We start from the raw sequence: 16,719 nt of genomic DNA on the forward strand, positions 1-16,719 counted from the left end.
AGACGTTCACCAGGCACTTGGCAGCTCTCACATAAGGATAATCCTCCATCTGGAGTGGTTCCACCAGGGCTGGATAATCTCGGCCTTCGACTCCCAGGACAGCACAACACCACAAAAGAGTTTGAGAATTAGGAGGCAAAGTCACAGGCTTAATATCACGGATCCTGGCAGTACAAATTTCTCCTTTCCCATTAGCAAACCTCTGCTGGGCACTTAACACAGTGATAGTCTTTTGAATCACCCTCCTGGATGCAGAGGAAGCAGTGGGCAAAGTCTGATGTAATACAGCAAGTATTTCTGAATAACAGTTTTTGAAGACATTGGTGCCTAGAATGACAGGATGTCCTCCTCTGTCACCGGCCTGTACTACGATCACTCCCTGTTGAGGCAGGGTTACTTCTCCCACCTGCAGGGTGGGTTCCCAGTATCCATGAGTCTTTACTGGTTTGCCATTGCTGGCGATAATTTCCACCCAGGATTCAGGCGGCTGGGTCAACTGGTTGGTGTCCCAGAACTTTTCAAATGCAGGCAGCTGAATAGTAGTGACCTGAGACCCAGTATCTAATAGGGCTTCAAAGGGGACCCCGTTGATCTCTATATTGATTTTAGGATGGGATCCTACATACCGTGGCATCCAATTTGGATCCTCTGGACCTAGTGTTCTACCTCCCGAGGGGTGGTCCTCAGCCTCAGGGGTTGCCCGTTTAACTGCCAGCACGTGGATTCTGTGTGTCCCAGCTTTTTGCAGTATGTACACACGGGCTTCTTGCGACCTCTATTACGCCTCCCAGGATCCCTGGGGTGAGTCTCTTGGTAAGGAGGTGGAAACGGCCTAGGAGGTGACAGGAATTCTTCATCTAGCATTATGGGTTTTTCCCATTCCTCTATTTTTCTGCACACTTTCTCTAAACTTTTAGTGAGGTGATTTACTTGCTCTGTCAGCATGGCAATAGTATCAGTAGCTGACACTTAAACAGCTTGGCCGGCCTCAACTCGGTTAGTGACAAGCGGTTTTGGCTTGCAGGCTGATGACTCAGATAGGGCGCTCAACTCAGGAGATACTGTGGACCCCAGAATTTTTATAGCCAGTTCTTTAAAGTCCAGAAAGGAACTGTTAGGGTGCTGGGCGGACAGCATCTTTAACTGGGTCCTTATTTGTTCACTAGACACCCCGTTGATAAATTGTTCCCTCAGGGTCTGGTCCCGGTTATCAGCCTCTTTGGGATCTATCTGGATTACAGCCCCTAAAGCCTCCTGAAGTGATAGGGCATAGTCACGGAGGGACTCACCGGGCTTCTGTCTCTTGCCAAAGAAGTGCATCTTTATCTCTGAGGCAGTCCTAGTTTCAAAAGTGGCTCTGAGGCGGGTGAAGATCTGTTCTAGAGTACTCCGCTCAGTAGCAGGCCATGATAACACTTCCCTGCGGGCAGCCCCCTCCAGTTGCGCCAGCATGATTTCCATTTGCTGGTCGGCATTTATAGGGTACAATCGGAATAGTGCCAGCAACTTTTCTTTAAAGTCCCTTAGGGTATGGGTCTCTCCTCTGTAGCGGGGGAACCATGGGGCCCCGAAATAGTAAGGCATGGTAAAGGGCATCATGCTGGGGGCTGTAGGATGATTAGGAGCCGCGAACTCTCCTGGGGCCGGCTGCTCAGGCACTCCTGTCTCTGACATGGTAGTCTATTGAGAGGTGGCCGCTGGCGACTAAAGAGGCCGGAACACTCCCCTTCCCTCCGGTTACAAGTGCTTACCGGTATCGCTGGTCTTGCGCAGGCCAAGTCTCGCGAGATTCCGGACGTCCTGAGACCGCGGTGACGCAGGAGAAGCAGGGCCGCGGCGGTGCGATGATGAAGAGGGGCGGGACTCTCTGTGTCTTTGCAGGGATCCGCCCACGAATGTCCTCAGCGGCGCGGGAAACTTTACTCCAGGCAGCCGGTGGCCATCTTTAGCAAAACGCTGTCCATTCACTGACAGCAAGCAGGATTGTAAAAAGTCCACAAAACCACACTCCAATGCGGCGATTTTCTTCCTCTGGGTAGCGCAACACTGCACAGCGCTTTTTAGAGGTTTTTGGTACACTTTGGGTACGTTTTTCAGTCCACAAAGTCCACTTGAATAAAACAGGCAAATTGTCACTTTGGTCACAGGGCAACGGTATAAGGCACAAAGTTCACGCTTCTTGCACTAGAAAGCGTGCGTATCCTGTTCGTGGAACGCCAAAAGAGAAGTGCAGCGTACTCAAGTTGTGTGTAGTAGGTGTTTCTGGGTGATGTAGTGCAATATACACTAACCTGGTACAGCTGACTCTCTGCAAGGGCAGGTATAGGTAGAAATAGTTCGTGACGCCAGTGCCAAGTAAACGGTGGCACGCCGTTTGCGGATGCAGGAATAAATTGAGGAAACGTAGGATTAAAACAGAACTCAAACTTTAGTAGGTTTTCCAAGCAGAGACAATAAAGGAAATGCAGTTCCTCAGCATACAGTCGATTTTGCAATTCGGTCGATGCAGGCAATTCAGTACAGCAGGGTAATTACAGAGTGTTGAACACAGGACTTGCAGTACAGGAGCTTGCACTCTAACTCTGTCTGATCCTGGAAAGTAGCAATTCTTCACCAAGGCCCATTAACCTAGTTCTGGCTTTATATCCTTGATTATGGCTTAAATAAGTACCTCCTCTGTCTTTCTTAGTACCTCTGGCTCTTCTGATCTTTACCTCTGTCTCTCTCAGCTTCTGAATGGTTCCTCAGGCTCCTAGTCTAAGGTATTCCTGCTTCTGCATATGGGAATTCAGGAGGGAATCTTCTCCTGAACAACAGGCTTCAGGCCTGGACTTGTCTCGGACATTGTCTAATCTCCAACTGTAGCTTACAGATACTAGACTCCGTCTGCCTTCTACTTCCCTGTCTGGCCTTATATAAACTAGGGCTCCCTAGCTCCCTCTAGCGACTAGAAGCTGGAATGACACCCCTGCAGGCCTGTACATGCAAGTTTCACAGCAACAGGGAAACACATAGCATCACATTACATGACAATTTATAAAACTGACATATACCAACTTCTCCATAACTAAGGAGGGACGACAGCACACCAAGTGACCTTTGGTAGTGACGGGTATTACAGTTCCCGTAAACTACAGAATCCCTTTAATTTACAGAACATGCCCACAAACTTTGAAGTTTTTTATTTTTTTTTACCACTGGGATTTTTGCCCATTCCTCCTTGCAAAACTGCTCCAGCTCCTTCAAGTTGGATGGTTTGCGGTTGTGAACAGCAATCTTTAAGTCTGACCACAGATTTTCTATTGGATTGAGATCTGGGCTTTGACTAGGCCATTCCAACACATTTACATGTTTCATAGCAACCAATCAGATTCCACCTTTCATTTTTCACAGCTCCTTTGCAAAATGAAAAGTGGAATCTGATTGGTTGCTTTGTGTTTTATTCCTCCTCCTTGCTGGGCCCCTTCTGAGTTTGGCCTCAAAAAGCAGCGCCCCCTATAGCCACGCCCTTGGTCTTGCACAAGAATCATGTTTGTGAGAAAATATAACCCCATTTTACCTAAAACTGGTGTGATCTACTTTACCATTGGAAACTTGTCATATTATGTAGACATGACTCCTCTGATTGCTGCTGCCTCTAGGAGCTGGGAAGGGGAGGAAGAGTCTGTGGAACCACAGGTCCCAGCCAGTACTTCACATTAGTGTACAAATTATTTGTGCTACTTGCATTTACCTCAAGTGAAGATTGGTGACTTTCTCAACAGGTATTCAGGTGACTCGTTCTAAAGTGTTCGAAAACCTGTGATTTTTTTTGGACTGGCTTATGTTTTTAATATTTGTACACTAGTGTTGAGCGGTGATATTTAACCGAGTTGTATATCGATAAAGCGTGACTCTGACCGTCCGTGTATACACTCATACTGAGTGCCTGTCGTTTGTTATCTTATGTATATACATATATACCTCACCATTATTGTTCAACCAGGATCATTAGAGTTCAAATTAAATTACATGCACGGGCACAGACAGTGGGGCAGCCGCATGCGGATCGCGGACCCATTCGCTACTTTTTTGCGGTGCGGAGGGACGGCCAGACACACCATGGAAGCACTCCGTAGTGCTTCCGATCTGTGCCTATGTTCTGCATCTCTGTGATTGCGAACCCATTCATACGGCCACGGTGGGGCACACGGCATGTAGCCTTAAAGGGGTATTCCGGATATATTAAAGAGTATTCTAGTCATAGCAAGTTAGTCCCTATCCACAGGATAGAAGATAACTGTCAGATGGGAGCCCCCCTCAAATGAACAGAGCGGCAAGTCAGGCATCTGCTCAGTAGCTTCATTCATTTCTATAGGATTTCCAGGGAGTGCAGCGCTCGGCTATCTCCCAAACTCCCATAGAAATAAGGCTAGGTCTACACGACGACATTTGGTTGCACCAATGTCACGCGACAATTTTTATAATGGCAGTCTATGGTGTCGCACTGCAACATGCTGCGACGTGACAGTCGCAGAAAAACCATTTGAGATGTATTTTTCTGCGACTGTCGCGTCACAGTCGCAGCATGTCGCATGTTGCAGTGCGACACCATAGGCTGCCATTATAAAAATTGTCGCGCGACATTGGTGCAGTGTAGTTGTGCCGTATCTGTCGCGCGACAAATGTCGTTGTGTAGACCTAGCCTAAATGGAGCGGCCAAGCCTATGCTGTATTCATTTCAGGGGGCTTCATGGGGCCCCGTTCTCATGATAATAGTTATCCACTCTCCTGTGGAAAGGGGATAACTTAATATAACCAGAATACCCCTTTAAGTGGGTGTAATGGGACAACCCCTTTAATTCGCAGTTTTAAAAAATAACATTTATTTGTAGGAACCACAACACATGTATCAGCAGAAATAGGAGCGCTTTTCCACCCTGACTGATTTTCTGCCTTCCTCTAGGAGCACAGCAGGAGAAGATCTGCATCAGCAGGGGGTGTTTGTTTAGTCAGTGCCTTGTGTAACACAATGCTGCATTCTGGCTGGCATGGGACTGCCTGGTGGTCTGTGATGAGGCGTTGGAACCCCCTTCTTTCCCAGGTCCCATAGTTTGGCTGGGAGGAGCCCGCTGCCGCCCCCCTTCCAGCTGCCTATTTCCCTCATTACACAGCACACTCCAGTCATTCTCTCTGCTGCTGCTTCTCTAGGAGAGGACAATGCCTTGGGGCTGTCTTCAGTCGCATCTCTTGGTATTACTATCCAGTTCTCTAATTCTGATATCTCAGCTTTCCAGAGCCGCTGACACCGTCATTCCTGCAGGTAAGTCCCTAGAAAGCCTATGTCCTAGCTGCTTTTCCAGATTTACAAGGTCACTGTGCTGGCTGGATCTCAGGCAGCTGGCTGCAGAGTCCTATTCCAGGAGCAGAACTTCTCACATGGCCGGGATACGGATTAAATATTAGGCGGTGCGGAACTGATTGTTAAGGGCTTATGTACACAAACGTATTTTCTTTCTGTGTCTGTGTAGTTTTGTTTTTTTTGCGGACCGTATACGGAACCATTCATTTCAACGAGTCCGCAAAAAAAACACGGAAGTTACTCTGTGTGCATTCCGTTTCCGTATCTTTGGATTTCCGTTCCGCAAAAAAAAATAGAACATGTCCTATTATTGTCTGCATTACAGAGAAGGATAGGACTGTTCCATTAGGGTCCAGCTGTTCCGTTCCGCAAAATACGGAATGCACATGGACGTCATCCGTATTTTGTGCAGACCGCAAAATACATACGGTCGTGTGCATGAGCTTTTACCTGCAGTCCTATATAAAATCCCAGCTAACACACGCTGTAAATGACTTTCTTCATTGTGTGTCATCTGGAGGCAGTATAGCGGTACAGGAGAGGCGCACGGCTGGGGTGCAGTACAATTGGAGACTTGTAAGGTGTTACAGACAGTGATTCATTCAGCCGGATGGTCCCAGACACTCGGCTGTTTATTTAACACATTCCCCTGCACGTCCGCACACTCTGCTCCGCTCCATCAACCCAGATTCATGTAACGTTTAGTACTTTCCTCCAGTTTCCCCAAAGCAAGATTATCTATTTAAAAAAATATTTGTTAGACGCACCCTTCCAAAATTGCTGTTTGGTATGTACTTGCAGCACTCTGCTTAAAGGTCTGTGCTGCAGGGAAATCCGCGTTTATCCATCACTTCGCCTCTCAAAATTATGGTATCAAATGTATCTAGATCCAGTGTAATCCTATAGGGTGGGTCACCATCATCCCCTTTTTGCCTTCTGGACCTCCAACAAATTATTAGCAACAATTACAGATAGCAGAGTCCTATAACGTTACTGCCCCAGAATAACTGGAGTTAGGTTAGTGTCGCCCCGATGTAGACAATCGGCATGCCAGACTAAGGGCTCATGCACACGTCCGTGCTCAAATCCGTGACCAGGTGGTCAGTGATGCATTCGTGAAGCTGTCCATGAAGGATCCGTGTTGGGTCCGTGTGTCTGTTTTTTGCTGTCCGTGTTTCACTGACACTGAACAGCTGAACAATAATTTTCAAAGCATCTCTTCTTAATGATCCGTGAAACACGGATGGCATCCGTGCTGCATCCGTGGTTTTCACGGGCTCATTGACTATAATGGGCGTGAGGGATCCGAGAACATGGACCAAGATAGGACATGCATCCGTGCTGAAAACACGGACCCACGGACCGTGCTAAAACACTGATGTGTGAATTCACACAATCAAATAAATGGGAGGTATGCTGTCCGCGGAGAAAACGTACTGCACACATCCATGAAACACTGACGTGTGAATGAAACTTAAGGGCTCATGCACACGGAAATATTTTCTTTCCGTGTCCATTCCTTTTTTTTTTTTTTGGACCGTATGTGGAACTAGTCATTTCAATGGGTTTTTTTGTTTGTTTTTTTTGCGGACCCAAACACACGGAATTTACTCCGCGTGCATTCCATTTCCGTATGTCCATTCCACAAAAAAGATAGAGCATGTCCTATTATTGTCTGCATTATGGACAAGGAGAGTACTGTTCTATTAGGGGCCAGCTGTTCCGTGCCACAAAATACAAAATGTACACGGACGCTATCCTTTTTTTTGGAGATCCGTGTTTTGCGGACTGCAAAATACATACGGTCGTGTGCATGAGCCCTAAAGGCATATATTTTTCTCGTTAATGTGCCTTTTTTTTCTTTTTTGGACCGCATGCAGATCCCTTCAATTCAAGTCCGCATAAAAAACGGAATATACTCCGTTTCTGTATATGCACATGGCCGTTCCACAAAAAAAATACAATATGCCCTATTATTGTCTGTATAGAGCCCATGCACACAACTGGTATCTGTGTTTTGCGGATCCGCAATTTGCAGACTGCAAAACAGGCACCAGTCGTGTGCTTGAGCCCTAAGGGAGCCTTCACATGCTGCAAAAAATCCACAACATCAAGACTTCCACCGTGTTATCCTATGGCAAACTGATTCTGCAATGGAAAAAGCTGCAACAAATTCCGCGCAGATTTTGTTGCAGATTTTTCTGTGACGTTTTCTACTACAGAATTAGTTTGCCATTGAATTGAATGGAGAGATTCTCCTAGAAGAAATCTGCACCATACTTCACACCCAAAAATCTGCGACAATCCTGCAAATTTTCTGACAGAATTTTCCACCTCGTGCGAAGGCTCCCTAACCAGGAAGATATTTGGGTGTGGCTTGCGTCAAGCGATCATCTGTAATCGGCCAATCATGCCTTGTTCCTGCCAACAAAATCCAACCTTGCATCACATGCTTGGCGGACACTGGTCTGCAGTTTGCCATCGTGACTGGTGGGATGAAGCCGCCAAATCTGGCCATTTCTACTTTTATCTAATGTGTATGGCCAGCTTTAGGGTAACCATACACATTAGGCCGGGTTCACATAACAGTTTTCCCTCCTTCTGATACGTCAGAAAAACCGAAAATCTTTATTTTGAGGATCTATTGAGCTCATTTTGCATCCATTTTTGTCCATCAGAGATCCATTATTTTAGACAGTATAAATGGTCCTGCATGCAGAACTTTTTCTTCCTTCTAAAATAACAGGCCTCTGTCAGAACTGACAAAAACGGATGCAAAATGAGCGCAACGGATGGTAAAAATAAAGGATTTGGGTTTTATTTTTATTTTTTTCTGTTCTTCTGATGGATCAGTGAATACAGTGATGTGAACCCGGCCTAACATAAATGTCAGCTAAAGCGGCTAATTTTGGCAAAACTGGGCGACCATCTAAGGGCTCATGCACACGACCGTATGGCTTTTTCAGTGTCTTGCGGTATGTTTTTTACATTAGGGCAAGAGCCCTAATGTGTAGAGGTGGTGTATGGGGAAGAAGGATCAGACCCAGGGGAGTAGGTAAGAGGTGAAGCAACCCACACGTTTGGCTGAGCGTGTGGCAGTGTTGGACTAGCCCACCAGAGTACCAGAGAATCCTCTGATGTGTCCAGGCTCTGATATCCTAGTGGACCCCCATAGAAAACAAAAAAAAGCTGCCTTTATAGGGGTTGTCCGGGTTCAGAGCTGAACCCGGACATACCCTTATTTTCACCCCGGCAGTATCCCTGAGCCTAGCATCGGAACATCTCATGCTCCGATGCGCTCCCGTGCCCTGCGCTAAATCGCGCAGGGCACGGGCTCTTTTGTTTTCAATAACACACTGCCGGGCGGTAACTTCCACCCGGCAGTGTGTTCAGTGACGTCACCGGCTCTGAGGGGCGGGCTTTAGCTCTGCTTTAGCCGTTTTACTGGCTAGGGCAGAGCTAAATCTCACCCATCAGTGCCAGTGACATCACCGGGGTTCCTGTCAGCCCCATGGAGAGCCCCGGTACGTCACCGGAACTCCTAAAAATGCCTTTGCCCTGCGCGATTTGGCGCAGGGCAAAGGAGAGCATCGGGGCATGAACTGCTCTGATGCTCAAGTCAGATGGGTTGCCGGGGTGAAAATGGAGGTATGTCCGGGTTCAGCTCTGAACCCGGACAACCCCTTTAAGTACCCTCACAGGTGGTGCAAGAATCCGCAACAAAATCCACAGGTGCGGATTATACAAAGTTGCGGATTATGCTGCAGATTGATGCAAATTTGTTCTGCAACGGAATAGGATGGGTATTATCTTTGTGAATGATGTTGTGGATTTCTGTATGGATTACATCTCTATAGAAATGAATGGAGCTACAGGAAATCCGCAACAAAATATTATTTTCATTCTGTTTTGCTGCAGAATTAATATTCTGCCACAGAACAGATATTGAAACTTTTCACCCTCATAGGCTAACATAGGGGCTGTCTTTATGTTTCTGGCACATGTGAGGGCACCCTTTGGAGACAAAAAGTTGCCACTAGGGTCTATTTCTTTGGACCAAAACCTATTAGGCTTGGTATGAGATGATATGGGGGTTGTACTCCGAGAATAATTTTCTCTGGTGGGCCCAAGGAACCTCTGTCGGGGCCTGCGTGTATGGGGGAGTCGGAAGGAATAGCCGCCAGCCAGTCTAAAGCTCCCTGCACACGTGCAGATTACAAACCGCAACGTAATACAGTACTAGCAAAGCGTATGAGATTAAAGGGGTATTCCCATCACATACAATGGGGGCATATCGCTAGGATATGCCCCCATTGCCTGATGGGTGCGGGTCCTTCCTCTGGGACCCGCACCTACAACGAGAACGGAGCGGGGAGAGCTGTGGCTGGAGGACCCCGGATTTCCCGGAGTCCGTCCACCACCAAGCGCTGCTCCCATATAAGTGAGTGGGAGCGCACCGTGCATGCGCGGCCCCTGCTCTCATTAATTTTTATGGGGCAGATGGAAATAGCCGAGCCAGCGCTTGGCTATTTTCGGCGGCCCCATAGAAATGGAGGGCGGCTGCGCATGTGCAGTGCGCCCTCTGTTCATTTCCCCGCTTCGTTCTCATTGTAGGTGCGGGTCCCAGAGGTGGGACACGCACCTATCAGACAATAGGGGGAATATCCTAGCGATATGCCCCCATTGTCTGAGATGGCAAAACCCCTTTAAACAAATATTGTACACTTATTTTTTACTCCATGCGGAAATTGACCTGCCATGCGGATAATAAAATCCACAGCATGACCATTGTTTATGCAGTTTGTTTTGTGCAAATTTCACCCATTGCCAGGCAAAGGTGAGATCTGCAGTAAAACCACACCAAATCCGCAGCAAAAAAAATCGCAATTAACACATGCACCCACACACAAATCTGCCGATTTTGTGTTTGGCAGCTGGCAGGTAGCCTTAGGCTATGTTCACATGTGACTGATTAGCAGCAAAGTAGATGAGATTTTAACAAATCCACACACTGCAAATCTGCGGCATGTCAATTTATGCTGTGGATCTCCCCAGCGGATTTCACCCTTTTCAATAGAGAGGGTAAAGTTGGCAGTTTTTTTCTGCAGCAAAAACCACATGTAATACCTGCGTTTCTTGCTGCGGAGCTGGATTAAAACAGGCTGCAGACTTTTCCACTGCGTTTTCCTGCACACATGGACATATCTATAGGGCTTATGTACAAGTGAGTGAGTCAAGGACAGCACACGTGTTCATTCGTTTTAGTATTTTCACACCTTGTGTTTCTACCAACCTTAATAAGTCATTGTAATATCACAAGAAACCATGACAAACTCAGCTCTGCTACAGTACATCTCTTTAGTAGTGATGATCGAGCATGCTTGGCCGAACACCATACTGCATGTGCTTGGGCGCAATGCTCTAGTCTCCGCCCTGCACGATTCTTGCCTGCTACGCAGCCAATAAACGTGCAGGTAAGTACTACCCTCACAGTAATGCCGTAGCCATGTTGGCTGCTGGCATTAGAGTGATTGCCTGGGCGGAACTCGTCATCGGGTGCTATATAGCACCCGATGACGCATGTTCGGCTCATTCTTAGTCGGGGAGAGCTGTGCTGAGGAAGGGACATGCAGTGTAGGGAGTGATTTAAGAATATTTTTACCACCAAAACTTTTCAGAGACCCAAAAGTCCTTTTAAAGGACTATTGTGTGTGGCAGCAATCTATATTTTTAGCACAACCTGCGCTAAATAGCGTACAATAGTTAGGCCGCTGCAGACAGCAACATTAGCTGCGCCATATCTCCAGTGTAAAGTGTGCCTTAGACTGTGTCAGCGTCCTCAATGATCCCTCAGTGCCTTACAACTACTGGGTGTCCGAGCTGGAGACGTGGCATGAACTGGCGCTCTACGCATTGGAGGTGCTGGCCTGCCGCCAGCGTTTTGTCTGAGCGGGTATTTAGTGCTGCTGGTGGCATTATAACAGATAAATGTATCTGCCTGTCAACTGAAAATGCTGACAGGTTGACTCTTATAAAAATGAACAAGGCCTGGATTGACCATGACCTCTACTCCACCAGAGGAAAGCGGCTGAACATAAAGGCACTTTAAATGTGTTGTTTATAATGTACTGAATACACTTTATTCCCATGCACCACAAACAAGGGTATATGGTTGAATCTTCCTTTTCTCATCCTCCTTCTCCTCTTCCATCATATCAACATGCTTATTCATCGCATATATGCCCTTCGAATATAATGTTTTACAGGGTCAGCTAGGCTGGAGGCCCTTGTATATAATTTTTTTAGAAGTTCAGTTCACCAGCAGGTCCTCACCTACAATCTTTTACAGGGTCAGCTCACCTGCAGGCCCTCACCTACAATCTTTTATAGGGTCAGCTCACCTGCAGGCCCTCATCTAATTATGCCTAATAGATAATTTGCGCGCATGCTGCCTTGCTTGGATGTGGTTGACGTAGCCGTTTCTCGGGCTCCCTCTCCAGAATCGAACACTGATTTACCATTATCTGTGGTCACCATGGTTTGCGCTGAAAATAACATCGAAAGTTGATAGGGCAGACATCCGAATGGATGTCGCTGTCACGGGGACGTGCGATCAGCCCCATTTTATTTAGAGTCACCAAAGCGGCAGCAGGCCCTCACCCATAATGTTTTAGATGGTCAGATCAGCAGGCGCTTGCTCCAAATGTTTTTGAGGGTCACCAGCAGGCCATCAATCATAATTTTTTTTAAGGCTGTGTATGATGCCCTCCTTTATGTGTAACAAAGGGTGTATTGTAGTGCTGGTTCCTTGTAATTTTTGGAAGCCCTTTCACTTAGTGCATAGGCTTTATGAGCGTACTACTCAGACAACATCGTTCCCAGCAGAGACCTGGGAGTCCAAGATGCATCCAGACATCCTCCCCAATTTTGGTGGGGTTTCCATCAATTTCTGACCTTTACATGTGAACCAGACACCCTCCCCTCTTCAGAGCAGGGGGTGCCTGGTTTAATACTCGGGTACTCCCATTGACTTCCATTATACTCGGGTGCTTAATAGAGCACCCGAGCATCCCAATGTGTTCGGCCAGAGCACCCGAGCACTTTGGTGCTCGATCAACACTACTCTTTAGCCCTTACTCCAGGAAAGGTCAGTGATGTATACAATTCTACAAAATATATTTTATAAATGATTAAATATGTAATAATCTTTGGCGATCTGTCTTGGATAATGTTTTTCACTCACGTGGTGTGTAAAGGTTAATTCAGCGCCATTGTCTCACCCACTAGATGTTAGTTTACATTTACATTCTGAAAAAACCTGATGTCCACAATAAGGAAGCCTGCACATGGTGTGGATTTTTGTGCAGAAAAACTGCAGTGTCATAAATTAGCAGCAAAGTGTATGGGATTCGCCAAATCTCACGTACGCTTAGCTTTTTAATTAACCTACCGTGCAGATTTAAAAATTTGCGTTTTTTCTTGTGCGGATTTCACCCTTTTTATGGATCTGTGAAAAATTTGCACCAAAAACCACATAACAAATGCACCAAAAATGCAATAAATAGTGCAGATTGATGGGTGTGTGTTTTATTTAGTGCAGTTTCTTGAGGATTGTCCGCACATGTGCGGGCACCATAAACCTCTCCAGAACTAAGCTGAAACATGACTGTGTGCAGAGCATAGGGCAGTACATTTAATCCTAATATCGCTGGGGTCTGCTGATGACTTTAGCCCTTTGCTATTAATGTACGGTCGGTCTGGGTTCCGATTGAAACAAAGTCAATTTTGTCTGTGCTAATGTTTTTAAACAGTTAAACTGATTTCTGAATAAGATCCTTGTGGGAAATACGGTAAATTGCAGGAAATGCATAAGAAGCTGGCTCAGCCATTACTCTGCTTGTGATACAGTGTCGGCTTTGTCAGAGAGGACGCCTGGCACTAACTATCCTTTTTAGTGCAGGGTTACAGTATGAATATGAGGGTCTATATTAAAAGGAGAATTAGATTATAAGTGGACTCTTTCTGGAAGGCCTCTTGCACACGAATGTTGTATGCCCGTAGCTCTATTGTGGTCCACGTACGGCGGGTCCGCAATACATGGACACCAGCCCGTGTGCACTCTCAATCACGGATACGGACCCATTCACTTTAATGGGTCCGCAATCACGGAGATGCGGTATGGAAGCACGGATCGGAACCATTCAACTTGAATGGGTCTCGATCCGTCCCGGCTGCCGCACGGACGTTGCCCGTGCATTTTGGGACCGCGTCCCCAATGCACAGTATGGATGCACAACGTTCGTGTGCAAGAGGCCTAACTAGAAGCTGACTTGGCCTCGTAGCCTTTCTTTGTTTCTCTTGCCTGGAGTGTTCTCTTTGAATTCCAGGTAATTGTAGTAGAGTGTAATTCTCATCAGGGCTTAATGTACATTTCACCCTGCGCTAGGCACTAAGCCTAAATACGCCCCATTTTAAAGGTCTAACAACTTTTACCTCTAAGCAATTGTGATGATAATTGGCTATGGTCAGGGTTAGCAAAGGAGAAGATCAGCAATAGACCAATTATCCTCAATTCTGATGCTGTAAAAATTGTTATTGAGGCCACGACTGACAAATGTTAATACTGCTCGTGGGTATATTTAGGAAAGATTAAGACGAAGATAAACTGAAAATAATAAAAAACATGGCTCCGAGATATGCTCATTAATAAATCACAATATACACACCAGCTGGAGAAGCTGAAGGACAGTAATGCAGGGCCTGCAGCACTATAAATCAGAAATGACCGTGAAGCTACCTGAACATGTCATCAGGAGTTACACCCCAGTGACTCTGCTCTACTCAGCTGCACAGAAGAAGAGGCCAAGCAGATGAGGTGAGGTGGTCCTGGGGTCAGGACCATAAATTACCAGTTACTGGCTGAACTTTAACACTGAAGCTGCACACGTGTGCATTGCTGGAATTTCTGCTAGTGTTGTAGGACATTTCTGGTGTGATGGATAGATTGGCCCAGGGGTACAGATTGAACCTGGATGGGACCCTTCTGTCTCTTGCTCTTTCACTTTGATGGTGTCCAGGACCAGAGCGCTCATCTGCTGCTGCAAGACTAAAGTCCAGACTCTGTCAGGACCTGACAGAATCAAGGCATTGTTTGACCGAGTTGCCCTGTAGCTATGGCTGTACTTCTGTGTATGGAAGACAGTTGTCTTCCAAGGCCCTGCCCCCCTGCTGCCACCAGATATTTAAACGGTTATCCAGCAATAGCACTAATGCTTAAGGCCACGTTCACATCACATTTCACAAGTCTGTTTCACGTCCATGAAAAAAAATCACTGTGTTACATCCGTGAAGATGTCTGCGAAGCATCCGTGTTTGTTCCGTGTGTCCATTTTTTATCCTCTGTGTGTTATCTGTATTCCACGGATGATGATCACCTGAAAATTAATTTGCAGAGAATCTCCTATCAGTGGTCCGTGAAAAATGGACGCAACACAGATGCTTTTCATGGACCTACTGTATAGACTTCAATGAGTGTGTTTGGTCCACATCGCGGACCAAAGTAGTGCAGGTCTCTATTATTTTAATTTTTTTTCACTGTCCCACATTCAGTGAAATACTGATGTTAACCCAACTCATCACTCCTCCCCGCTGCTGAACGCCATGCTGACAGGCACGGGCAGCGGCATTATTAGCTGCGCTCCTGCCACCACCATCTCCCTCCTGGCTCTGAGTGGAGCTTGCACTCTGGCTCATAGTTCCTTGTGGGTATTTAGGGTGTGTGCGGGCGTGTCTCTCCTCCTTATGTGAGGCAACATGTGCACGCCTTCTATCTTCGCCAGCCTATGGCTGGTCTGCAGGAGATATTTAAAGGCGCCTCCCTCTACAGAAAAACGCCTGAGCAACTTAAGTTCCTAGCTAGTCTAGTTTCCGGTTTGAGCTAAGGTGGTCTGTTGGTTCTTGTAATTCTGTGTACTGGACTTTGGTTTACATATCACAGACTATGCCCGGTTGACGCCTGCCCTGACTTCTGCCTTTGTACCCTGACTAGGCCTCCATCTGATCAGCCTCTGGCCTCCCAGCATCCACTGGGTGTATTATATCGCCTGGAGGTCAGTCCAGTGGGTTCACACTCTGGCCCCGATTCCCTCGTGTTCCAATTCCCCTCTCAGGTAGCACCTGGTACTCCCCTTGGGAAAGTCCCTCCTCACAATCGGAGGTATAGTGTGAATAACGAGGTGTGTGCTCAGACATTGACCTCAGAGGGAGTTGGTCATGTGGGGCAGTGGGTTCCCACCCGCTGGTCATAACAACTGATGCGAACAGACACAATGAAATAAATTGGTACGTGTGCTGTCCATGGAAAATGCAAAAAAATACAGCACTCACTATCTCTATTGCAGCTCTCTGTCTGGTATTGCAGCTCAGCTTTTATTCAAATGAATGAGCTGCAATACCTTTTATAACAAGGCACATGAGGGCACGTGCCTAGGGTGTCCGGAAGAATGGGGAAGTGTCAGTTCACAGATAAAATGAATGATTTAGGTTTATTCTTTCACCTTAAGGCCTCATGTACATGACCGTTCCGTTTTTTGCGGTCTGAAAATTGCGGATCCGCAGAACACGGAAGCTGCCCATGTGCCTTCCGCAATTAACGGAACAGGCGGCCCATTGTAGAAATTCCTATTCTTGTCTGCAAAACGGACAAGAATAGGACACGTTTTTTTGTTTTTTTTCGGGGCTACGCAACGGATGCGGACAGCACACAGAGTGCTGTCCGGATCTTTTGCGGCCCCATTGAAGTGAATGGGTCTGCACCCGAGCCGCAAAAACTGTGGCTCGGATGCGGACCAGAACAACAGTCGTGTGCATGAGGCCTAAGTCTGATTCACACGTCAGTGATTTCCATAAGTGATTGTGAGCCTAAGGGCTCATGCACATTAAATGATCATCGCCAGACCTTATTGCAGTCAATGGGGATCTGATGGTGTAGTAGAGAAGATATTTTAATATCTACATGATGTTTAGAGCCATTTGCTCAATCTCCTGGTATGATGTTTATTTATCGAATCTGTCCAAAATTCTGTGTGGTTTTATTTTATTATGTACCGGTATCTTCATAGAGTAGCATTGATTTACCAAGCTCAGCAGGGCATTCATATATTCCTAGTAGGGATGGGGAATAAGCTGCTGCCAGATGCCTCTGGTGGCAGACTCTTTCCCGTGTGATAAAGTATTGGGCATGTTGAAATCCAGCAGCTTGACCCTTCTTTCCCTGACTTCTTATGTCAGGGAAGAGTTAGGACACTCCATACATGTTAGATGATTGGCAGGTTTGGCCACCTTTAAATTAAAATAATGCATTTCAAGCTGCCTGCAGA

General features: G+C 46.6%; 1 protein-coding gene across 2 annotated transcripts in view; it reads left to right on the forward strand.

Annotated features, from left to right (window-relative positions):
• The first annotated feature begins 5,026 nt into the window (after window positions 1-5,026).
• PLOD2 (procollagen-lysine,2-oxoglutarate 5-dioxygenase 2) overlaps window positions 5,027-16,719 on the forward strand; it is a 185,880-nt gene continuing 174,187 nt past the window's right edge. For both annotated transcript variants that reach the window (XM_040428046.1, XM_040428047.1), the window contains exon 1: window positions 5,027-5,302. In XM_040428046.1, the coding sequence (XP_040283980.1) occupies window positions 5,200-5,302 (103 nt within the window). In that variant the 5' untranslated portion in view covers window positions 5,027-5,199. The remainder of the gene's footprint in view (window positions 5,303-16,719) is intronic.

This window comes from Bufo bufo, chromosome 4, assembly GCF_905171765.1.
Source record: "Bufo bufo chromosome 4, aBufBuf1.1, whole genome shotgun sequence".
Taxonomy (NCBI): domain Eukaryota; kingdom Metazoa; phylum Chordata; class Amphibia; order Anura; family Bufonidae; genus Bufo; species Bufo bufo.